The sequence below is a fragment of the Prionailurus viverrinus genome, chromosome D2 (genome assembly GCF_022837055.1).
Source record: "Prionailurus viverrinus isolate Anna chromosome D2, UM_Priviv_1.0, whole genome shotgun sequence".
NCBI lineage: Eukaryota > Metazoa > Chordata > Mammalia > Carnivora > Felidae > Prionailurus > Prionailurus viverrinus.
In genome coordinates, this window is record NC_062571.1 from 60578756 (window position 1) to 60604479 (window position 25724).

At 40.9% G+C, this 25724-nt stretch overlaps 1 protein-coding gene across 7 annotated transcripts in view; it reads left to right on the forward strand.

Annotated features, from left to right (window-relative positions):
- The window catches only part of BTRC (beta-transducin repeat containing E3 ubiquitin protein ligase), a 181085-nt gene extending 156962 nt beyond the window's left edge, over positions 1 to 24123 (forward strand). For 6 of the 7 annotated variants that reach the window (XM_047825442.1, XM_047825445.1, XM_047825446.1 and 3 more), the window contains 9 exons: positions 2146 to 2242; positions 2889 to 3026; positions 3572 to 3690; positions 5836 to 6085; positions 6601 to 6719; positions 8253 to 8363; positions 10508 to 10586; positions 17319 to 17511; positions 19437 to 24123. In XM_047825442.1, the coding sequence (XP_047681398.1) occupies positions 2146 to 2242; positions 2889 to 3026; positions 3572 to 3690; positions 5836 to 6085; positions 6601 to 6719; positions 8253 to 8363; positions 10508 to 10586; positions 17319 to 17480 (1075 nt within the window). In that variant the 3' untranslated portion in view covers positions 17481 to 17511; positions 19437 to 24123. Of the gene's footprint in view, positions 1 to 2145; positions 2243 to 2888; positions 3027 to 3571; positions 3691 to 5835; positions 6086 to 6600; positions 6720 to 8252; positions 8364 to 10507; positions 10587 to 14464; positions 15315 to 17318; positions 17512 to 19436 lie in introns of those variants that run through there. The other variant, XM_047825448.1, reaches the window with a different exon arrangement.
- Positions 24124 to 25724: the final 1601 nt, after the last annotated feature.

Genomic DNA, 25724 nt, shown 5'->3' on the forward strand with positions numbered 1-25724 from the left:
TCTCTTTCTATCTTGAATAATATTGAGTGTACTCTCTGTGCTCAGTAATGGTAACTCTTAAAAGTATAATAAACGACCACTTGGGAAAGTCCATTTTCTTAATCAGCAGATCACATTTTATGATAACATTCTAAATTTAATATTTAGCATTTATCATGTACTTACATTCTCAGAGGTACTAGACATTTCACACAGAAGTGGTCCCTGTTGTCAGAGAGCTTCCATCATAAAAGGTTTTGACTTACAACACAGATACAGACTGAAAAACCAGTTTTCAGCCCCTCACCACCCTTTATTGTAGCACCTTTAATTTGAAGAAATTCAGACACTTTAGCAAGGCAATGAAAAATACATTGAGGTCAAAAATGAAATCAGAGGCTTATATGATTTCTCTTTTCTTAGAATGTAGGGATAGTTTCATTACATATGAAGAAAATCCTGGGCGCCTATAGTCAATTGCCAGAGATTAAAAGGAGGGCAGGAATCTCTGAGGAATGGTGGGTACTGGGAGATAATAAAGTAGTAGAGTGTAGGCTCTAAAATCAGACTTAGATTCAAATTCCAGGTCTACTTGCTAGGTGTGTGACCTTGAGCGGGTTACCTAACCTCCCTGGCATTTGATTTGTTTGCTTGCAAAATGAATGTAGTGATTATCACCTCATGAAAGGGTGTTGGAATTGAAATTATTAAGTTATAACTATTAACCAGATTTAGGATCTTCTCACTCAAAATCTGTTGTTTGGTTACAGTGTGTTTGCAGAGTAAGATTGTTCTCTTATTGCAGAATAAGAGAAGTGTGCTTGTAACCCAGAATTATTTCACAATGTGTCTTGTTTGCCCTTTATGTTGATGTATCATATTTCTTGCTCCTATTAGCCCCCTTTTATAAACTATTATTTTAGCTTCTCCACTCTAGATTTGCCTTCCTCTATTAACACAGAAGTGAAAGCTACCTTCCTGATAAATTTTCTCAACTAATTTTCAAGGTGTATAATAGGAAGAGGGCAGGGGAGAAGCGCTCCTGGAGACATTGAACAATTAATTATATTGTAATGGAGCTATAGAGGGAGGAGTGGATGACTGGCCCAGAGAAAACATGATTTCTCTGGTGCCAGGATTACACTCTGAGGCATTTCTGCCTATCTCCACTTTGCAAGGCACGGTGCCAGTGAGAACAGCAGTTAGTACACCCATAGTGGGGTTTACTAGCTTCCACACCGTGTTCGGTGGGTTCTTAACTTCAGGATGAGGAATTAAATTTTTTACCCAGCAGGAAGTGATTGCCATTTACTGGGTTTTTTTGTAGCAAAGATCTAGCTTGGGATACGAGTATTCCAGAGATGTGCTGTCATAAGGAAGGAGATGCTAACAAATGTTGCTCACTGGAGTCAAGGAAAGGCAGTAAAATGCATGTATGTATGTGCATAGCCAGGAACCTGGGAAAGAATGTCATGCCTTAGACATGACAGCACAGTGCTCTTAGGCATTTCTTTTCATCTTCTTCCATACCTGCTGCTGGACACTCCTGTGTTTCCTTTCTTCTCTGTCAAAATGAATTGAATTGCTCCTTTTAAAGCACAGCTACACTGATCACCAGCAGCCTGGGTGCCCGAGCTGCCAACACACCTTACCCCACATAAATGAAGACTAGAAAAAATGATCTCCGTGATAGAGGCATTCCTACTGCCCATGATGCTAGGCTCCACTGATACTGGCACAGCTTTACTTGGTGGCGGGGGGGGGGGGGGGGGGGGGGGGGTAGGGAATGTGGGGCATGTGCCTAGTTCAGAGTTAGTAGTTACCATCACTAACAAAATTTTCAAAAGCCCAGTGAATCTGCCTGTACAGAGGTCTGATAGACTAGTTGATAAATTCTGATTATACGTATTTGCTTGATGACATTATAGTATTCCTGAAGTCCTGATACTCTGATGGCTACACTACAAGTGGTCATGTTTACAATCAGTGTTGACTGAGCTCCTTAGAACCCAGACAGTTGGGGCTCCTGAAATCAGGCTTAACTTCACACCTTTCCAGGCTATGGAGATTATATGGAATGGTAACTGTGACAACACTTTGAAAAAATAAGAAGCTCCTTGTAAATGTTTGATATTGTGATTTTTATTGAAAATATTTGTTTTTTAGGGGACAGTATTTATTCAAAAACAAACCTCCTGATGGGAACGCTCCTCCCAACTCCTTTTATAGAGCACTTTATCCTAAAATTATACAAGACATTGAGGTAAGAATCTATTTATATTTGGATATTTGCCAAATACTAGAGAATCATCAGCATTCTTCAATAACAGAATTGTTACAGCAAACCCATTAAGGTTTATTAATGTGGGTTAAAAATCAATTTCTTTTAAGTAAATAGGGTAGGTAAAATATAGTAAATTGCCAGGCAAAATTTTTAAAGCTTTTAAAGATTGTTTACTGGTAGATAAGTAGATGAGAGAGAGAAAATGATATCTTCATGCAATAGCAGTGAGACTGTTATGATACTCTAATATCTTATGAATTGAGCCTTCCTGGAAGTTCACTGGTAGAAATGGCCCCACATAGGTATGGGGAGCACTGAGCATGTAACCTCATGAAGTGCACAGCTTGCCCTCTGTTGCCCCTTTTCCACCAGGTTTATCATTTAATTGAATGAGTTATATGCAGGAGAGTTCTAGAAAGTAAATCTTTAATAACTTTACAAATGAAAAAATGTTATACAAATTTAAACAGTGGTTTTTTTAAAACATATTTTGAGTTTGCCTTAAGTTCTATATAGTTAATAGAGTGAAGCACTGAGCATTTGTCATTGGTTGCCATGAAAGTCAGATAAGGATTTAGTGCTGGTCCTTTCCTAATTACTAACTGTTTATTATTCCTTCTCCTAGACAATAGAATCTAACTGGAGATGTGGAAGACATAGTTTACAGAGAATCCACTGCCGAAGTGAAACAAGCAAAGGAGTTTACTGTTTACAGTATGATGATCAGAAGATAGTAAGCGGCCTTCGAGACAACACAATCAAGGTGAGGTCTGTTCAATAATGGGAAGATAGCTGAAGGAGAAGGGTGTCCACATTAATAAAGCAGTCCCACCATCATCTCTAAGTATTATTTCCAGAAGGTAAATGAGAGTTTTAGGTTGTTTCCCATCCTGAAGCCAGAATCATTTCCTTAAAGGACAGTTACTTGCTTTCTGCCAGAAGCATGTACAAATGGATAGTCCTAGGGTTAAATTCTCTCCTTAAAGTGTGCTGAATGTGCTATTACTCCTTTAGGCTTCACATAATTATAGGTTACCTCTGTTCCTTAATGAAAAGGATAAAGTCTGCATTAGTATTGAAGCCACCTATAAGTGTGTGTGTGTGTACACACACACACACACACACACACACACACACACACACATACACACACACATATAGGTGCTTAGCTATACCTATAGAAAAGAATGCATTCCACATTACTCTGGGCTTTGATTCTTTAGAGGAATCAAACACATAGTAGAGCCAACAAGTCTCAGCACCACCCCATTATCACAGTGGTCAAAAAGATCTTGTTTGCCATCCTAGATCTGGGATAAAAGCACGCTGGAATGCAAGCGAATTCTCACAGGCCATACGGGTTCTGTCCTGTGTCTCCAGTATGATGAGAGGGTGATCATAACTGGATCATCGGATTCCACAGTCAGGTAGAGAATTCCAAATGATCTTTTGAACTCTGGAATATCAGATCTGCTCTGTTCTTTGTCATAGATAGTAGTTTTGCTGTATGTAGCTGCATGAACGCAGTTCTGAAACTTCATAACTAAAGAAGAATAAGCCATCAGCTCTCCACATCATTGTGTCCACCTAGAAGTAGAAAACTTGATTTAGGAATGATTAAGGCAAGTTTACATTTTTGCACATTGAAGAAACTACATATTCTGTTTTAATTTGGGAAAATCATCAATTATAAAAACTTGGTAAACCTTGTGCATGCCTTACAAAAACACCTCGCAGGGGAATGATGTGAATGGAATTAAGCCTCCTTTCAGGTGGTTATAGCTGTGGTACAGACATGCATTACCTCCTTTAAAATGTGTACAGGTGAGCAATGCTCTCTCTTTGCCAGCCCCTCCCCTGCTGTCCCTGCAGTTTTTAATTGCAAGCTTTACTCAGGGAGGGGCCTTCAATTTCCAGAGGCGTTAGTGATTTGATGACACAGCCATTATGCTGCTGGAGTCCAGTGTAGCTTGAGTTCTGGGTACCAGCAGCACTGCTGGAAACCTCTGTTAGGAATTTTGCCTTAAGCTAAAGGATTTTCCAAACATAATGCATCAAAAGTAACTTTTAAAAAAATAGGAAAAAAAAGCAGTTAACTGCATTGTTAGATCCTCTGAAGTTAAATGTTTACCAATCCAAATTATCCTCTGTGAATAAGAAAAGGCTGTTCCTCTTTTCTTGTCTTTTGACTTAAAGGCATAGCAAACTCAGTTCTTATAGTTATTGACATTTAACATTTATTGATGCTCTGGAGTGCCTCAAGGAAGCTAAACATTGTAGAGGCTAACATCATTTACAGGATAAGGGACAAAATGATTTTCTAAAAGATGGGGTTAAATTGGAAACGGAAATAAAATGTGTTATGAAAATCAAAGTAAATACACAAAAACAGAGTAATCGAAATATATCATCACACAAAATTCTCAAGATATCCAAAGGTCCCACACTCTGCTGTAAGCCCCCATTTACACTGTGGCTGTTTTTTCCCCTTATTTTCTTTAATGTTTATTTTGTTAGAGAGCAAGTGAGCACGGGCATGAGCGAGCAGGGAGAGGGGCAGAAAGAGAGGTAGAGAATCCCAAGCAGGCTCCATGCTCATAGCACAGAGCTTGATCCCATAAACCTTGAGATCATGACCTGACCTAAAATCAAGAGTCAGGCACTTAACCAGCTGAGGCACCCAGGCACCCCTGGGATGGCTATTCTTGATCTCTACCCCCATTCAAGGCACAGAAATGGAACTTTAGACTTAAGAGTATAGGTCATCTTGGGCCTGGCCTGTATGGTAAAATTGAAAATCCAGGGTTATCAAGCTCAAATCCACAGTACTAAGTCAGACTCTTACAGAAGCTTCTTGGCCTGAATCAGTTCTATTTCCTGAGGGCTATCCGTGGGACACTAATGCTACTGTCATTAATCAGATTCCTACTTAAAAATGTATCTCATTAGGGGCACCTGGGTGGTTCATTCAGTTAAGCGGTTAAGCATCTGACTTCAGCTCAGGTCATGATCTCACGGTTCCTGAGTTCAAGCCCTGCATCAGGCTCTCTGCTGTCAGCACAGGGCCCACTACAGATCCTGTCTCCCTCTCTGTCTCTGCCCTTCCCATGTTCATGCGTACTCTGTCTCTCTCTCTCCCTCTCTCTCTCTTTCAAAAATAAACATTTAAAAAAAAAATGTATCTCATTAAAGGCATCAGATTGAATGTCAGAAGTTTTGTAATAATCTTGAAGTCTAGGCCCAATTAGTAGGTGACAGTGGTTGTATCCTCATTCTTACCCTTCTCCCATATAACTCACCCATATTTCAAATAGTGTGTCTTAAGGATTTCACATTGGCAGCATCCTGTCCCTCTCCTTGTCCTACTCTCCTAGTCCAGACCTCTATCTATCACTTCCCTGTGGTCCATCAGAACTCTTTACCTCAGCTCAGTCCCAAAGCTACAAGAGGGTAGAGTATAACACTAATTATGAAAATGAGGTGAGATGAGTGGGGAATGTGGTAGTCAAATAGATCATAGCCAGGAATATCATCGAAGCGTCAGATAAGCTTCTTAATGTTGTTTGTTCCAGGGTTTGGGATGTAAATACAGGTGAAATGCTAAACACCTTGATTCACCATTGTGAAGCAGTTCTGCACTTACGTTTCAATAATGGCATGATGGTGACCTGTTCCAAAGACCGTTCCATTGCTGTATGGGATATGGCCTCCCCAACTGACATTACCCTCCGGAGGGTGCTAGTCGGACATAGAGCTGCTGTCAACGTTGTAGACTTTGATGACAAGTACATCGTTTCTGCGTCTGGAGATAGGACTATAAAGGTAATGAGGCATCTTTTGATAAGTCTCCAATTTAGAGTAAGGGTGTTCATATGAAAATCCAATCAAGGGAAATTTCATATTTAAACGTCCATATGGAGTAGTTTAATATTTAATTCAGATACTAGTCTGTTTGTAAGAAGGCGATGAATGAGACAAGCGGTGTGAAAATTTTGGTTAGGTATCTTAGTCCTATAGATAATGGTGAGTGTGAGAAGGCCAGGGCTAAACTCAGCTTCTAGAAAATTTGTCTGCAAGACCAGACTAATAACTCCATAAGAATAAATCAGTTGGAGGAATTCTCACGTTATACCAGCCAGCTACAAATTAGCCCTGTGTTACTGAGAATTAAACTTGCCTTTTTTTTTTTTTTTTTCTTTTTTTGATTTGGTTTGGTTTGAGAAGTTGACTTCCCCCTATTGGCTCAGTACTCTTTTCTGCTTCCCCAAGACTCCAATTGCCCTAGATTTTACTAGTAAAAGCACCAAATCAACTGCCAAATACTATTTCTGTTTCAGGTATGGAACACAAGTACTTGTGAGTTTGTAAGGACCTTAAATGGACACAAACGTGGCATTGCCTGTTTGCAGTACAGAGATAGGCTGGTGGTGAGTGGCTCGTCTGACAACACTATCAGGTGAGCAGCAGGTGCCTTTACCCAGAAGGGATCACTATTACTCTGCCATTCATTGTTTGCACACAGATCAAACAAATCTTCAAGTGTGTTATGTTTATAATAAAGTGTTTTTCCTTTCTTGTTTTTTTTTTTTTTTAAAGATTTTTATTTGTAGAGGTTCCTGAGTGACTCTCGGTTAAGCATCTGACTTCAGCTCATGTCTTGATCTCCTGGTTTGTGAGTTCAAGCCCCACATTGGGCTCTGCACTGTGGTGGTGTGGAGCCTTCTTGAGATTCTCTTTCTCTCTCTCTCTCTCTCTGCCCCTTCCCCACTTGCACGGTCTCTCTCTCTGTCTCTCAAAATAAATAAATAAACTTTAAAAATTTTTTTTTTATTTTTACCCCCAATGTGGGGCTCGAACTCACAGCCCAGAGATCAAGAGTCACACGCTCTACCAACTGAGCCAGCCAGACACCCCAAATGTTTTTCCTTCTGTAGCTTCTTATAGGCCAAAAGTTTGCAAAAAAAAAAAAAAAAAATTTTTTTTTTGTCCTAAGCAGAAAGATAGCATAGCAAAGCCTTTTATTGATGTGTTTCCATTCTATAATAGTTTCATTACCAGATATACTTATTTTAAAGGTACTGCTTGGATGAGGAAGTGGACAAGAGTGATAAGTAAATGGAGGTTGAAGGCCCTCCTCTTTAAGCTCTTCCTGTGTACAGTTGAAAAGTCCTAATAAGTAGCAAAAGGCCTTTTTTTCACCAGTGTTCTAACAAAAAAAAGAAAAACTATTTTTTCACTACTAGAAATTGTGCATTTTGTAATTATGAAGAATCCACAGCTTAAAGTACTTTTTTGGTGTTTTCATCTTCACAAAGATGAATGACACAGATATGAATAGAATTTGGAAGATTTATGAATCCTTTTCCGTTCCTTCAAATAGTACTAAGAGAATGAAAAGGCTATTAAAAAAACAACGGATAGAGCTATTGTCACATCTAAGGAAATTGTCCTTTCATTTGCCTTGGTCTGGAAGCATATAATTTTTTAAATTAATATATGAAAGTTTTTGAGAACTTGCTTTTTGTTTCCATTATATGAGAAAGACTGTCCCGGACAGTGGGTAAAAGCAGAGAGTGTCCTTACTAACAGATGTGGACATGCTTTGTGAGAGCAGGATATCACTGATACCCTGCATCTCATTCTTAATAGTGATTTCAGGAAACATTACTACTCTTGGCTTGGTTTTGTCCTTCACAGGCAACTGGGGACATTGAATTCATCCTTTTTATGCCTTGGGGGCCCTGGTTACAGAATTATATAAAGCATCGTGCTTTGAAAATATATATTTAATTTGAACTTAAATCATACATTCTTCTGCCTGAGTTATACAGCAGAAAGGAAATAAATTACATTGAAAAGAGTACATTTTTGTATGATTGTTGATTGATTTTATGTTTGTGGATTTTTTGAAGACATACAAAGTGTATTATTATAACATCCAAAGCTTTAGAAAAGAATACACGAAAGTTCACTCAATTTTCTCTTCCAGATTATGGGACATAGAATGTGGTGCGTGTTTACGAGTGTTGGAAGGCCATGAGGAACTGGTGCGCTGTATTCGATTTGATAACAAGAGGATAGTGAGTGGGGCCTATGATGGGTGAGTTTGCTAACAGGGTTTTAAAAAAAAAAAAAATGTACATCTTGATCCCTCCTGCCTGAGGATGTTAAATATAGTCTTCCCTTGACTCTAAAAGATTATAAATTTCATGGAAGCGGTCTGATACGATATTTCTTGTGCCTAATCTATATATTCACCTTTGCTTTGTTTAAATAAACTTTTAAAAAGAAAAAGTATTTATTTTGAGAGAGAGAGCAGGGAGGGCAGAGAGAGAGTCCCAAGCAGGCTCTGTACTGTGAGCCTGGAGCCCAACGCAGGGCTTGAACCCACAAACCATGAGATCATGACCTGAGCCAAAATCAAAAGTCAAGACACTTAAGCAGCTGAGCAACCCAGGCACCTCTCTTGTTTACTTTCTTTTCTATTATTTACTATTCTCTTCTTTCCTTGTTTACTTTTCTAAAATGTTCTTCCCAGTCATTTAATTGTACTTGTTTGCTCCTGATTTTCATTAATATAAGTTATTTGGTTATACATTTGTCTGTTTTACTCTATAAAGCAATGAACTGGAAAAATCCCAGTATACCAGGATATGTGTATAAAATAGTGACTTATTAATAAAATTGAAATATTGGAGGCAGTATCTTTGGGGCACAATGTGGTAAGGTCCTGAATTTTTATCTTTTTGAGAAATTCTAAAAGTGCAGCTCTCTTGTCTTCACTTCTCCTAACATTTCAGTTACAACAAGTTTAGTAATCTTTATTTTCTTTGGTCTAATAGCAATGGTACTAGAATCCATTCATGTTGTGAGTATGTACCATGTCCAGCAGTGGTAAGCACACAGTAAACTCTTAACGAAAGTATATTCACTTAAAAGGACTCCTTGGGGCGCCTGGGTGGCGCAGTCGGTTAAGCGTCCGACTTCAGCCAGGTCACGATCTCGCGGTCCGTGAGTTCGAGCCCCGCGTCAGGCTCTGGGCGGATGGCTCGGAGCCTGGAGCCTGTTTCCGATTCTGTGTCTCCCTCTCTCTCTGCCCCTCCCCCGTTCATGCTCTGTCTCTCTCTGTCCCAAAAATAAATAAATAAAAACGTTGAAAAAAAAAATAAAAAAAAAAAAAAAGGCCTCCTTATCATTTCTTCTTGTCAGGGTGCCTAACATGGGGGAGTGGAAGGCTACAGTTCAAATACTGGCAGCTTTTAAGTATCAGCAGCTGACTTACAGCTTGATCTTAGTTTATGAGCTGGCTTTACTGATTAAGACAACTCAAGCTGCAGGAAGCAGAGCTTCCTCTGCTTTGAGTCAGCCGTCACTGTTCTACCCTTGGGAAATTGTTCAGGGTGTGATGACGCATTCCAGCTAGGTTATATTTTCTCATTGCCCCGGTTTTGATCTGTTCCCACCTTTCTTGGGTTTTATCTGTTATTTACCGTGAGAAGGCATAACCATATGTTTGATTTTTAGAAGGGCTAAGCTTTTCTTACTTAAACTATGAGAATGTGCTTATATAAACTCCAGAGTTCAGGGGCGCCTGGGTGGCTCAGTGGGTTAAGCGTCCGACTTTGGCCCAGGTCATGATCTCACAGTTCGTGAGTTCAAGCCTCTCATCAGGCTCTGTGCTGATAGCTCGGAGCCTGGAGCCTGCTTCGGATTCTGTGTCTCCCTCTCTCTCTCTCTCTGCCCCTCCCTAGCTCACGCTTACTCTCTCTCTGTGTCAAAAATAAAAATAAACTTAAAAAAAAAAAAAATTTAACTCCAGAGTTCTTCAGTGAGTTCCAGTCCTCTGGTACACGTGACCTGGGCCATTCTCAGAATTGTAGGTTTCTAGGCCTAAATAATCTGTTATATCATTAAGAGGTCTAGTATATAAGATCTCTTCCTGGCCCCAAAATATGGTGTAAATTTACCATTCACTATCTTCAGCTTGGTTAAGGCTAACCTGTTCCTCATTTTTAGGTTAAATTTGTACTTTTTCCCCTGTTGAGACCAATAACCTTGACCCAAGAATGAATGCAAGGACCAAGTCTCCAAAAACAAAAAAGTTTTTGTATATTCTTGTGAACTGCATTTGTCACATAAATTACTTTCACCATACATATTTATTGCCGTGACTTTGTGCTGTTTTTCCTGTGGTCCCTTAATTTTGCTTTTAATCAAGATTTTTATCCCATTTTTGATCTTTAGAAAAATTAAAGTGTGGGATCTTGTAGCTGCTTTGGACCCCCGTGCTCCTGCAGGGACGCTGTGTCTACGGACCCTTGTGGTAAGAGCCTTGAGGGGGCTGGGGAACAGGAAGGGGAAGGAATTAAACATTGATGTGCTGTGGAATACGGATCTGGATTTGATAGTTAGACGCTCACAAAACCTACTACTAAGTGGAAAGGCAACCAATACATGACAATAAAATATGTTTATATAGCGCCTTTCATCCAAAAGTGCTTTAGAGACTATATATGGAGAGGAACGTGGCAGCTGTTTAACAGCTGCACAGCAACTCTACACAACAGTTTAGTACAGGAAGTGAATAAGAATTCTGTATCCACCAGAAACAGTAGGGGGTACTTAGGGAGAGAGAACATAATTACTCAAATTGGAACCTGTCCAGAATCTGAGGACCTGCACACCTGTGCCTGCAAAAAGTGCCGTGGGAGCCTGTGTGAGCCCCCGGTCAGCCCCCTAGCTCTGCAGCCTGTTCAAGGCATGCCGCCTCCAGCAACATGAATCCTGTCTTTTTTATTCCTCATATACCCCCTTGCCGTGAACATCTTGACAGTTGAAGAAAGAAGTGACTCAAAAGGAGGAAAGTCACCTTTGAAAGTACTAAATTCTTTATCATGGTGTTCACCAAAGGCCCGGATGAGAAAATGGCCTAAGGTTAAAAGCAGCCGCCATTAGAAAAAGAAGATTAGGTGGGACACCAGGGAGCAGAGAATCTTTTGCACAACTCAGGAAAAAGATGAGAGCTAGCGTTTGAAGCCAGTGTTCTGAATCCTGACTCTCAACATTTGGCAGTCTCTGCTCTGGAGAAGAGAGAGAGACGCTTCTTTGTCTTAAGACTGTTGGATTTAAAGCTCTTTCTTGCAGCACCAGACCTACTTTGCCTGTGTTTCACACATGTTTTTAAAGTGTGCACTTTCATTCATTTGCAGCTAAACTAAGTCTGGTTTATTGTGAAGTATAATTTATACACAGCAAGTTTTACCCTTTTTTAGTGTATTTTTTCTGAATTTTGCGGTGGGTAAATACCTCAGTCAAGATCTAAAATATTTCTATCGTCCCAAAAACGATGCCCCCTTCATATCAATGCCCTCTCCTCCACCCCTAGCAACTGTTCTTCTGATTTCTTCCTAATAGTTTTGCTATCTTATGAATGTCCTATCAAGTAAATCATATAGTATGTAGCTTTTGCATTTGGCTTTTTTCACTTCATTCATTTCACTAGATTCATTCATGTTGTTGCATGTTTTAGTGCTTTTTTTTTTTGTATTGCTGAGTAGTAGTCCATTGTGTGGATGAGCCAGTTTGTTTAATTGCTCACCAGTTTAAGGACATTTGGAATGCTTCCAGTTTGGGGTGATGCTGACAATATTCCCATACAGATTTTTGCGTATATATACTGTTTTCATTTCTCTTGGGTAAATACCCAGAGAGTAGGAGTGCAATTTCTGGGTCCTATGATAAGTGTGTGTTAAATTTACAAGAAACTACCAAGCTGTTTCCCAAAGTGCCATTTTGAGAATTCACAAATGCAAACCGTTTTGTATTTCCATTGACTTAGTATGAGACTCCCATTTTTCCACATCCTTGACCATACTCAGTATTGTCAGTTTTTTTAAGAATTATAGTAGTCTGAGTGGGTGTGTAGTGGTTGTAGTTTTAATTTGCATTTCTATGATAATTAATGGTGTAGAACATCTTCTTATTTGCTTATCTTCTTTTATGAAGTGTCTGTTCAAATCTTGTCCTCATTTATTGAGTTGCCTTATTACGTTTTTAAAAACATTTATTGAGATGTAATCAACATACAATACAATGGACATATTTCAAGTGCACAACTTTGACATAGGTACATACCAGTGAGACCATCCACTTCTGCCAAGATTGTGAACATATCTTCGTGCCCCCTCTGTAATCTCTTCTTCCCATCCCACCCCACTTCCTGCTATTCTAGTCCCCAGGCAGCCACTGATCTGCTTTCTGTCAGTATTGATTTGTGTGCATTTTCTAACTTTTATAAATGAAATCACACAGTATGTATTCTTTTTTTGTCTGTTTTCATTAAGCCTAATTACATGTCATTGATTTGTGTCAATAGTTAATTTCTTTTTAAAAATTGCTGAGTAGTACTCCATTGCATGGTTATACCATAATTTCTTTATCCTTTTGCTGGATGATGAAAATTTGGGTTGTTTCCAGTTTGGGGCTATCATAAATAAAGTTTCTATAAACATTTATGTACAATAAAATGAACATATGCTTTGGTTTCTCTAAGGCAACTCATAGGAGCAGAATAGTTAAGTCATATGTCTCATATTTTTAGAAACTGCCGAACTGTTCTCCACAGCAGTTGTATCATGCAGTGGTGCATGAGAGTTCCAGTGACTCCACGTCCTCACTAATCCTTAGTACAGTCTTTTTGAATCATTCTAATAGTATATTGTGGTACGTCATTGTGATTTTAATTTGCACATACCTAATGTTAATAATGTTGAGCATCTTTTCATGCATTTATTTGCCATCTGTATGTCTGCTTTGGTGAAGCATCTGTTTTGAATCCTTTGGTAATTTTTTTTAATTGACTGGTTTTCTTAGTGAATTTTGAGATTTCTTTTACTTATTCAAGATACAAGTCCTTTAGGAGATACATGATGCATACATATATTTTCCCAGTCCATGCTTTGTTTTTCATTCTCTTAAAAGTATCTTTTGAAAAACAGAGATTCTTCATTTTTATTAAGTCCAGTGTATCAACTTTTTCCATTATGGATTGTATTATTTGCAGTTATATCTTAAAAAAAAAAAAAATCTTTACCTAATCCAGTGTCACGGAGATCTTCCCCTGTATTTTCTTCTAAAATTTCTGTAGTTTAGGCTTTACATTTTGGTCTGTGATTCATTTTGAGTTCATTTTTGTAGATGGTACAGATACGGATCGAAGTTCGTATCCAGTTGTTCCAGCACTATTTAGGCAATCCTCTGAATTGCCTTTGCAGCTTTGTCAAAAATCAATTGACCATATATGTGTGGGTCTACTTATGGACCCTTTCAGTTCCATTGGTCTTTTTTTTGCCAGTATCATACTCTCCTGGTTACTGCAGCTTTTTATTAACTCTTGATGTCAGGTAGTGTAAGTCCTTCAACTTCGCTCCTTTTCAAAATTTTTTGGGTCCTTTGAATTTTCATGTGAATTTTAGAATCTGTTTGCCAATTTCAACAACCAAAAAAAAAAGTAAAAGGGCTGAGATTTTCACTTGGGATTGTGATGAATCTAGATCAGTTTGGAGAAAATTGACTTCTTAACAACACAGAGTCTTCTGGTCCATGAACACAATATATCTCTCCATTTGTTTAGGTCTTTAAAAATTTCTCCAACAGTGTTTTTTATACCTTTCAGGGTAAATAAAGGTCTGACACATCTTTTGTCATATTTATCCCTAAGTGTTTTATAATTTTAATGCCATCATAAATAGCATTTTTTTAAGTTTCGGGAGGTATTTAAAATTTCTAATTTCTAAACTGTTCATTACAAGTATATCAAAATGCACCTTTACTTCTTTTATGATCTGTGTGCCTTTCATTTCTCTTTCTTGTTTTGTACTAAGACCTTCAGTACAGTGTCAAAAGAATTGGGAAGTGTAGATGTCCTTATCTTGAGGAAAAGACAGTTGGTCTTTTACCATTGTGTGTGTGTGTGTGTGTGTGTGTGTGTGTATACATATATTTATATTTTGTATATGTATCTTGTATATATGTATATATTTTGTATATATGTATATACATACATGTATATATTTGTGGATACCCATTGATTAGGAAGTTTCTTTGTGTTCCTAGATTGCTGAGAGTTTTTATTGGGAATGGATTTTGTATAACTGTTTTTATGTGCATCGAAATGTTAAACCTAATTTTGTATCACTATAGATCCCATGAACATTAAAAGGATAATAATCAGGGACTACTGTGAACAACTCTGTGCCCCCAAATTTGATAACCTAGATGAAATGGACCAATTCCTCGAAAGGTATAATCTTCCACCACTCACATAGGAAGAAATAGACAATCTGAATGGGACTGAATCAGTATTAAAGAAATTTAATCGATAATTAATAACAGAATAATAATTACAAAACAGAAAGCACAGGCCCAGATGGGTTAACTGGTGAATTCTCCCAAATTTTTAAGAATGAATTAATACCAATTCTTCACAATCTTTTACAAAAGATAGAAGCAGAGTGAATACTTTGTAACTCCTTCTGTGAGGGCAGCATGACCCTCATACCAAAAACAAACAAAGGTATTACAAGAAAAGTACAGATGAGCCTGTCTCATGAACACAGATGCTCATCTATGAGCTCATTTACTTCTTGTGAAGAATGTAAAATGGTGCAGCCTCTATGGAAGGCAGTATGGGGTTTCTCAAAATATTGAAGATAGCATTACCATATGATCCAGCACTCCCACTTCTGTGTATATATCCAAAAGTATTGAAAGCAGAATCTCACGCATATGCAGTTCATATCAGTATTATTCACAGTAGCCAAGAGGTGGAAGCAACCCAGGTATTCATCAGTAGATGAATGAATAAACCAATGTGGTGTATATATATGTACAGTAGGATATTATTCAGCCTTAGGATATATTGTCACATGCTACAACATGAATAAAATGTGAGGACGTTATTTCAATTGAAACAAGCCAGTCACAAAAAGACAAAATACTATATTATTGCACTTACATGAAGTATTTACAGGTGATCAAACCCAGAAAGTAGAATGGTGGTTGCCAGGGGTTGGGGGGAGGGGGAAGAGATAGGGAGTTGTTGTTCAATGGGTATAGAGTTTTAGTATTGCAAGATGAAAAAGTTCTGGATGTTGATTGTACAACATTGTGAATGTACTTAACAACACTGAACTATACACTTAACGATAAATAGGTAAGATGGTAAATTTTATGTGGTTTTTACCATAATTCAAAATAAAAATTTTTTTTTTAATTTTTTTTTTTTTTTTAACGTTTATTTACTTTTGAGACAGAGAGAGACAGAGCATGAATTGGGGAGGGTCAGAGAGAGAGAGGGAGACACAGAATCCGAAACAGGCTCCAGGCTCTGAGCTGTCAGCACAGAACCCGACGCGGGGCTCGAACCCACGAACTGTGAGATCATGACCTGAGCCGAAGTCGGACGCTTAACCGACTGAGCCACCCAGGCGCCCCAAAATAAAATATTTTTTAAAAATGCTAATGTAATGGCAAACACAATTGTATGACTAATATGAGTTTATTAGGCAGGAGTTTTTGGTAATGTCTTAAACTGTTTGCTTAAGATCTAAGTGTAGTCTTGTCACTGTCCTTACATTTAGTGATTTCACAATAAAGAAAATTTCTGTAATTATTTAAAAAGTAGTAGTATAAGCCAATAAAATGAAGTAACTCTTTTAAGAAACCTCATCAAAGTATTAGCAAATTGAATTCAACAGTGTATTAAAAATGTACACTATGACCTAGTGGTATTTATTCCAGGTATACAAAACTGGTTTAATATTCTTTTAAAAATCAACTATTTAATCCATCACATCAAAAAGCTAAAGAAGAAAAATCACGTGGTTATGTCAGTAGATGCAGAAAAGATATTTAGCAGAATCCAGTATCCATTCATGATAAAAACTCTCAACAAACTAGGAATAGAGGGGAACTTCCTCAACTTCATAAAGAGAAATGCAAATTAAAACTCTTATAAAAAACCACTATTCACCTACCAGAATGGCTAAAATTAAAAAGATTGACAGTATCAGTTTGCTGGAAGATGTGGAGCAGCCGGAACTCTGACACACTGCTGGCGGCAGTATAAACTGGCACAACTTTCATAAAACTATTTCCCTGTACCCGCTAAAGCCAAACCTACTTCCTCTGTGGCCCAGCAGCTCTGTCTACCCAGGTGAAATGAGAGCATGTATCCATCAAAAAAACATGGACATAAATGTTCATAGCAGCTTTATTAAGTAGCCAAAACTAGGTCAGGCCATATGTCCACCACAGGAGAAAAGATAAATTGTAGTGTGTTCAAATAATGAAATGCCAACCAGTAATTTAGAAAACGAACATTCCATGCAGTAACAAAGAGGAATCTTGCACTGTTGAGTAAAAAGATATATGCATTTATATATATATGTAATTCACAAACAAAAAAACGAATTGATAAACGAAAGCATTGGGGTGAAGGTAGTATTGAATAAGGGCCATGAGAGCACTTAAATTTTCATGAGTTTTGCAAGCCAGTTGACCTCACATGGGTAGCTTGAAATTAGCCACTGTAGGAATTTTTACATCATGAAAATACGCGAATGCTTTTACAAATTGGGGAGAATTTGTTGATAAACCATTTCCCAGCGTGCCTCATATTACTGCTCATCAATCCTTGGCCTCTGACCGTAGAAGGATCCAGCAGATACAGAAAGAGGATAAGGCCAGGTAGGTACTGAGGAATGTTCTCGTTCAGCCTAAACCAAGGAGAGGTAGCAGTGAGAAACCAGCATACTCTTTGACGTGGCTCAGCTGTAGTGAATGTAACTTTGTACAAAATCAGCTGACCAATATTTGATTTTTTCCGTTGTGCCTTTAATCCAAATTACTTTTTCTCTGTGTTCTTGAAACAGCTAAATATTAGAGGAAAATATCATCATACCATAGTCTTTCCATAGACTCCTTTTGACATGTTGCTGAATTTGTGTCCTTTTGATTTTGAGTAGTTCAAAAGTTTTTGTTTCTGCTGCTTTAGGAGCATTCTGGAAGAGTTTTCCGACTCCAGTTTGATGAATTCCAGATTGTCAGTAGTTCACATGATGACACAATCCTCATCTGGGACTTCCTAAATGATCCAGCTGCCCAAGCTGAACCCCCCCGCTCCCCTTCTCGAACATACACCTATATCTCCAGATAAATAATCATACAGTGACCTCATACTTGCCCAGGTATGAAAAAGAATTGTGTACATAGCACGGTGGGTAGGAATATTGGCTGTGAGGTGTTGCTAGTTCATCTTCTCGCCCTTTATCTCTCGCCCTTTATCTCTACAATTCCTGTTAAGCAGGTAAAGCCAATAACATGAGACAGGGCTGGGACTACATATTGGACGCTGTCTTTCATCAAGGTAGCTAACCTCTCAGTTCTAGGTGATTGTTGAACTAGATCTGGATGGTCCTTATGTTAGTAGAATGAATAATTCCCACCCCAGTTATCTGATAGGATTGTTAAGACAATAAAATGAGATTTGAATCCATTTCAAAACTAAGAGTAATGACCCATAAGCCTATGACTTTGTAGTTCCCATATCAAACCAGTTCCTGTAACAGAGACCCTTTAAACCAAGTAAATAATGTGTGAGTGGAAAATTTTCTTGGTGACATCTTTTGGCTGACTTCTCACAGCTCTGCTTTGTCAGTGTCATTGGATTATAAAAAGTGGCTTTTTTATCGTCATCCCCCCTCCTCATGCCCTCCAAAAAAGAAAAGAACTGTCTTTTGACCTTGCAAGTAGCTCTGCAGTTGGTGAGAACTCTGGGTACTCTCCCACTCGAGTCTGCAACCTTCCTGTGCAGCAGGAGAACATCCTATGTTATGGTATATTCAGATCGCACCCAGTGTCAGGCAGTTCAGATCCATTCATCAGGCTATCATTGGGCTAGGAAAGCTGCACTCCTGGGCAGTGTTGCTGTCGTTATGGTTTCTTATTCCCTATGCCTACCTCACTTCTGTGGCAGAAGTACAGATTTAGTACACTTTACTACACATCTTTTCATAGTGGTTCTTCTAAGTGGGGTGGTCCGTGCCCCTTGCTGGGCTCACTTCATCGCTCGCTGCTCTCACAGAGGACATGCTGCTTCCTATCCCTCAGCCAAATCACACAGGCAGGCCTAGGTGAGAATCCCTGGGCAAGCAACTTCCAGAGCCTTAGACTCCTTATTGGTAAGATGGGCTGCAATCCCTATCTCACAGAGCTGTTGTGAGGATTGCCTTGAAACATCATATGTAAAATGCTTAGAGCTTAGCACAGTGCCAAGCATAGAACAAGCCCTCAGTAAGAAGTGGTCATTGTTAGTAATACTGTAATTGTCATGTACCCGTGCCCTCCTTTTGCCAAAATTTTCTCTTCATTGGATTGCTGTGGCATTTTGCCACTTAAAATATTCTTCCTGGTGCGCTGATTATGTCTCCTGTCTCCCCTCACCCCTAAAACACAGACATCACCGAAGAGTGTGTCTCGGACTTTTCTTACTTTTTGAAACTTCCTGTTTTGGTTGCCTTTTCTCAGCTCTCATCTCAATGTAGATGACTCTCAAACTTGTATCTCTACTCCCAACCTCTGTCTTAATCTCCATGCCACATTACCAGCCACCACCTACGCATCTGGCCTTGAAGGTACCAGAAGCCCATCCAATGCACATTTCTAACAATCAGACTTTCATCTGTTCTGCTGGGGCCCTCCAGCCAAGTGGCCAGACAGCTTCACCCAGCTGCCCCACTCATGCTGGTGACACAGCTGTGCTTCTGGCCACTCGGGGCCAGAACCTCAGAGCCAGCCTCATCTACTGCACCATTACAGGGAGTGGGTGAGAGCTTGATGATATACCCACCAGAGTCACTCTTAATCTCAAGGCATCAGAGTTACCCTGCACGAACGCTGGGGCCCTGGGCATGTCAGTGAGCCCCACCATGTCACCAGGCAGGCTACGTAGCCTTTGACAGAAGCTCCTGCTTGGCATGGGCAGAGAGCAGGTGTTAGGAAGGACCTCTGAGCCTTTCTCCCAGTTGACAGCTGAGTTAATATTCTTCTCTCTCAGAGCAAGTGAGAAACGTAGGGAAAGGGACTAATGACTCTGTGCTCTGTTTTCACACAGGACTCATTAAAGTTGCGGTATTTAACATATCTGCCAATACCAGGATGAGCAACAACAGTAACAATCAAACTACTACCCACTTCCCCGGACTAGCCGAGGAACGGGGATTTGAGACTCCTGTTGGGACACAGTTGGTCTGCAGTCGACCCAGGATGGTCTACTCAGCACAGCTGACTGCTTCCGTGCTGCTATCAGAAGATGTCTTTTATCTTTTGTGAATGATCGGAACTTTTAAACCTCACCTCACCTCCCTCCTCCTTTCCTCTCTGCACCTGTTTTTCCTCATTTGGTTCCAGACAAAGATGACTTATAAATATATTTAGTGTTTTGCCAGAATCTCTCTTGCCTTGCCGTTAAGCAGAAGAACTAGTTTCCCTATATAGCCTTCTGGGAGACCAACTTCTAGGGGACAGGGGATACAACTTCAAGCCAGACAGCACCCAGTTTCTCCCTGTGAACTGCAGGAATGCCCAGCACCTGGCAGGATCAGCCCAGCCCCACTGTGCTTAAGAGGAGACAGCTGTCTTACGGCCTTTGGGGCAAGAAAGAAAGAGAGAAAACGAGAATCCACACTGGAAGATCTGGGCCTCTTTCCTTTCATCTCTTTCTCTGTTTCTGTCCCTCGTCCCCTCCTCCCCCGCCCCCCTTCAGCCTTTTTCTGCGCCACCTGAGAAGAAAGAGTATGAAGAGCGTAATCTCAGTTAACATGAGGCAAATCAGCGAGAAAATGCCACACCTGGAAGAGCTAAACGCTGTTCGGTCAAAATTTCAAACCCAAGCTTTTGCTGCAGATGACCCCATGTGGCAGCAGTGGGTTCTTAGAAGGTACCCCCATCGTATTTGCAACTCTTCTCTCTTCTTCTAACACCACCCCCGTCCAAAAACGGTGTGGGGGGGGGGGGCAGAAATTGCCTGGGCTCCATCAATGGCTGCCTCTTTTCTGGACTCAGCAGTCTCCTCGATTCCATGTAGAGTGTGGAAAGGAGTTGCTGATTGCATTTCCTCTCATTAACAATTAGATGTGTAATAAAAAGCATTGTACTTCATCTTAAATCACTGGTAAGGCTCAGCCTAAAGAAAGGTTTGAAATGGCCGGAGCCAGTTGCTGGGTGCATTCTGCATAATGGCTCCCATCTCTGATTTGCTCATCAGGGTCTGTGAGCACCCAGCGCCTGTATCTTTGCCAAGATCACGATCAAAGCAGCTGAAGAAGTGGTCAGGGTTAAAAGTGGATTTCTTTCTCATTTAGAACAGTAAATATCTCTCAAAAAGCAAGCTAATCATCTCAACCTTGCACTGTAGAACCTTCTTCACGCATTTCCCAAATCCCATATTTACAAAAGGGCAGAGTTGCCAAAAAGAGGATCAGGGTGAAGTTTGGCACACAGGGTTTACTAACGGGGCAGACACTGCCTTCTCTTTCCTTTTCTTCCTCCTCCGGCCTTATTTAACTCTCCACTCTCCCCAACCAATAAAATTTCTCTGGATGTTGGTAAGCAACATAAACAAATGGACCTCAGCAAGAGCCAGGCCAACCTGGCCACTTGAAAGGCAGCTGTATGGGCATCAGGTGCAGGGCACATGTGCCACCCCAACCTGGGAACACAGGGTATACTATCAGCATGTGCCCAGCGCGTTTCCCAGGGCGGGCATGGAGCTGCCCCAGCCCTCTTGTGTGGCATGGGCGCACACATCACAGGCCCAGTGCCACACCGCCGTCTCTAGTTTCCCTTGGAAGCTGAGCAGTCAGGCCTGTCGTTTCTGTTCCTAATCAAAGCAGTTGAGTAAAAGCCCCTTTTAAACCAGCTGCTGTAGAAACATCAGAACAGGAGGCAGTTGCAGGTGACCTCAAAGCCAGACCACTTTTAGTTTAGCAAAGGGAAGAGGAAGAGAAAGCCATGTTCACTCTTCCCTCCTGATTTGACTGAATGTTGTTATTACATATTGGGAAGCAAGTTATGTATATGCATTTTTCCTTTCTGACTTCATGAGTGCTTTTAAGCTTTTGGTTCTAGGTTATATTCAGAAACTACTTCCCAGTGTAATATGTCCTTGCCTGGGAAATACTTTCTGAGTATAATTCCCTTCCCAGCTACCCAAATGCTACAGAGAAATGTTTTCTATTTAGCCATCATCAGAGTTCCTTGTCTGTTGTGTTGACTTTTTGGCTTTTTGCTTGGTTAAGGATTTTGCTACAGGTGAGGCAGAGGGCCATCAGCCCTGAATAACACACAGGTCAGGCATTACAGAGGCATGGATTTCAAGCTGTTTGAAAATATTGTCCAATAGCCATAACTTTACTAGCCCTTCTATTATATGCTGCTGTTTAAACGTGGGAGCTGTTGAATATTCATTGGTGCCCGGGGTTTTGCTCTCCCATCTAGGTTCACTTTAAGGTAGATTGTTTCTTAGATTGTTTTGAGGCTTGTCCAGTACATCATAAATGAGATCGAGAGTGGACCCTGCAGTCTGGAGCCATTAGCTCCATCGAGGATATTCTCCAAGTTGTCCTCTGCTGCTGATGGAAATGGGAATGAAGTGAAGTGGTCTGAAAAACTGAGTCAGTCACATTTCTCAGCTCTGGGGGTCATTTACCAGTTCATTGTAGAAGAAATAATCAGGTAAGTAGAAGTTCATTTCCAGAGAAGGTAAACCCCACTTACCATCTCTGCATGATTTCAGTGGGAATTGATTATCACTAATCCCCAACTGGGCTAGAATAAATGTAAAGTTTGACCTTTTTAAAAAGAAAAGAGAAACAAAGAAAGTCTCAACACATTGAAAGGAATGGTAGAAAAGGAGCTAAAGGAGTCTCTTGACTCAGAAACGCCATGTCTCCATTGTAGCTTAGTCTCTTCTCACTAAAATTCCAGCATGGGCCTGAAAGAACTGTTTCATAAAGATGGGAGGAAGCCCCTTCAAAGGCGGGCACACAAGGAGCGAGTGCACGCACCTGCACCCAGGAGCTCTCTGGGCACGTGGGAGCTCTCCAGTCACACTGGGGCTGCTTGGACAAAACCAGCATGCCTTGCTGCACGTGTGTGTATTTTCACTGCTGAGAACATCCTTTTCCTTTGTTCTGTGCAATTTGAAAGTGGACATGGATTGTGAATGGGAGGCGTTTTACACTTGTCCCTTGGCAAGATTTTTTCTGGTGACTCTTCACCAGAAACTTCAGAGACAGGACTCTCTGAACTCTATTGACATGTAATAAAGTCTGGCCCTCATAACTTGCTTCTGAACTAGAAAAAACCCTGGGACCCCTAAATCATTCTGTTTTCTGCTTGAGTAAGAAAAATCCTTTTTATTTTTCTTTTGTAAAGTCATAAGCTGAAGAGAAGAAAATATGCACTCTTCTCCCCTGCTGCCTTCTGGTACCCATTGGTCAGAGCAGCTGTGGTTGGTCTACTCTTTACTTAGCACTTGATTGTACATGGAAACCAAGGACTTGGGGTGGAAGGGGGTGGATATTGGAAATAATTAGAGTGGTTTTTTCTCCTTCCTAAAAGTAGATTAGATACCTCGGTATTGTTGACCTTCTTGGCATCTTCCATTTACTTTAGATGGTAATACCTTCCTGCCTGAAGTGCAAGCCATCCAACCCAGAATAGTGCAGGCCTGAGAGCCTAGGCTGCAAGCTTAACTCTGGAGGAATCCAAAAGTACTTCCTGGCGGAAAAGGGGATGCTTAGATACCCACCACCTGTGACCATCATGCTCTTTGATGATCAGGTTTACCCTATCACTTTAATCCACATTTCCGATCTCCTTCCCTATTTGGATGAGTTGGACAGACTTTCCGAGAACTGGACAACATGAAAAGGTGCCCTTGCTTCTCTTTGCCTTCCTCTTTTCTCTCCTAGAATAACTCTCGCTTGTAACAAGCACACCCAAAGCCTGCAGGCTGAGTTAATCTCCCTGGGCTGATCACTGACCAAGCAGAGCCTCTTACTTTACCATTGTCTCAACATAATCAGTGCCAGAAAGATAGCCGTCTCCAGGGTAATAAAGCTGAGTTTTGCTTCTTGCTGTTTTTATCTGTACTTCATTTGTGACTTCAGAATCCTTGGAACTGAGGAGAGACACCAAAAAAGCACGATTATGGCTGCCTGATTTCCAGTGGAACTTCCCGGAAACCTCTTCTGTTGGAAGTTGAGTACCTATGATCTAAAATTTCCTGGAGAAATTTAGAAAATTAGATGACCTCTAAAAGATGTGCTCTCCAGCCCACCCAGCTGGCTCTCTCAGCTCCTGGTTGGCTATGTGTGTATTTAAGGATCAGTGCAGTAAATGGCATTATAAAGCGTCCCTTCCCCTCTATCCTTTTCTCCTCTTGGACACTGAAGGAAAAGACCAACAAGGAGGGTTAGACCTTTGGGTACCAAGGAAACTAACACCTTCCCAAATCACTCAAGCCCATTCAGACTGTTCTGAGGGATGTTCGTTGGACTTCAGCTATGGGGCAGGCCTGCCTGACGAGTGTGAGCTTCCCTGAGAGCTTTTGATTGGCTCAGCCCTCTGTTCTCTAGACTCCTAAGTACTGACTGCTTTGACTTCTGTGGTTATGTTATCGTGATATGTAGTCAAGGTACCAATATGTTCACAACCTAGGATCATGGTAAAATAGTGTGTTCTGGTTTTTTTTTTTTTTAACTGTTCAGAAAAAAAAAAGTAACTTAAATTACAAATATAAGATTAAAGTGAGTTTTCTAAGTGTCTTGTCTCTTTGCCCCAACATCAAGAGGACAATGAGTTTTGATATACAAATTGAGGGCATGCACAGATACCTTTTAAGATAATCTGATGTGAGAAAACAACATTTAGAGAAGTCAGGGCCAAATGGTGTGAATAATTATGGGACCCCTGGCAGACAGTGTTCCAAAGTGATACCTAATTTGGGAACTGGTCACCATGGCCTCAGCCTGCCCCATCCCAGCCTGAGCCTAGAACTTAGGTTTTCCTCTGCCTCCTTAGTGGGTGAGAGGACAGGTTTCCCCTGCATCCCCTTCAGTCAGTTTCAGGAGAGGTGAGCTCACATTCAGGAGCAATTTCCAGAGAAACTCCCAACAAACTACAAAAATGAAGGGAGTGGGGCAGAGTGCTTGGCTGTCTCAGTCGGTAGACGATGCAACTCTTGTTCTTGGGGTTTTAAGTTCAGGCCCCATGTTGGGTTTAGAGATTACTTAAAATCTAAAAAAAAAAAATTTTTTTTTTGAGAGAGCGTGTACATGAGGAGGGAGAGAAGAGGAAGAGAGACAATCCCCAGCAGGCTCAGCACCACCCAGCACAGAGCCCAACATGGGACACGATCTCACGACCGGAAGCATTGGCCATCTGGGGCAAAACTGCTTCTCCAGGTGAACCCATCCCTTTCTCTCCTTAAACAAAACCTCAGGGGGAGAAAAAGAAAATCTTGGAAGAAGGGTACAAGGTTATAAGCATGATGGACTCTACTCCCTCTTGCTTTACATTTGGGAGCTTTTAGAGGTCGTGCTCCTCCCTGTTTGACTAGACTCCCTGGATCTGTCAGCCTGTGATCTCAGTGCTTATACCTAGACTGAGACTGTGCTCCTGAGAGCTCTCTCAGACTGTTAGATATCAGGGCCCCAAGTGCAGAACTACGCTGCTAGAACTGGAGACCCGTCAGAGCCTCAGGTGCACCGGCATTTTGCAGGCGGGGAACCTGAGCAGCAAAAAGGGGGCCTCCTCACATTGGCTGAGACCACACTGGAGTTTCCTGCCGAACTACTAAGGACAGGGAGGGAGGAGCCCACAGAGACCAGGCCACTGGTCAGTTGTCACCAGCTAGGTTCCTGAGCCCAAAAGTGAGCAGAGGCTGGGCCTGGATTTTATGGGTCTCACCTTCAAACCAGTGTCAAGAAGGTTGGGGTCTTGTAGGGCATGCCCTTGGAAGACTCAGCACTGAAGTCACTGTGTCCTAGAGCGAGACTGGGCTTGGAATCCCTCTCCCTTTGAAACCTAGAGCTGCCCCACCATCAGCAATGACTAAGGGAGGAGACCTCTCTTCCCCCTGATTGGCTCTTGCCAATTAAGAGCATTTTATTAGGCTGCTAATTAAAGGCACTTCGTTAGCAGCGGGAGAGGCCGGGTGGGTGCCTGGTGAGATGGAGCTGAAGCCAGGAGAAATTGTTTTCCTCCCCCCGTGGAAGCCGAGCCTCTCAGGGAACCCTCTCAGTCCCCCAACGTTTCCTGCTGCGCCTGCCACACCCCTTGCTTTCAATTAGCAGCTCTGAGGGGAGTGAGGTCATTACCAAGCCCAGGTGGAGAG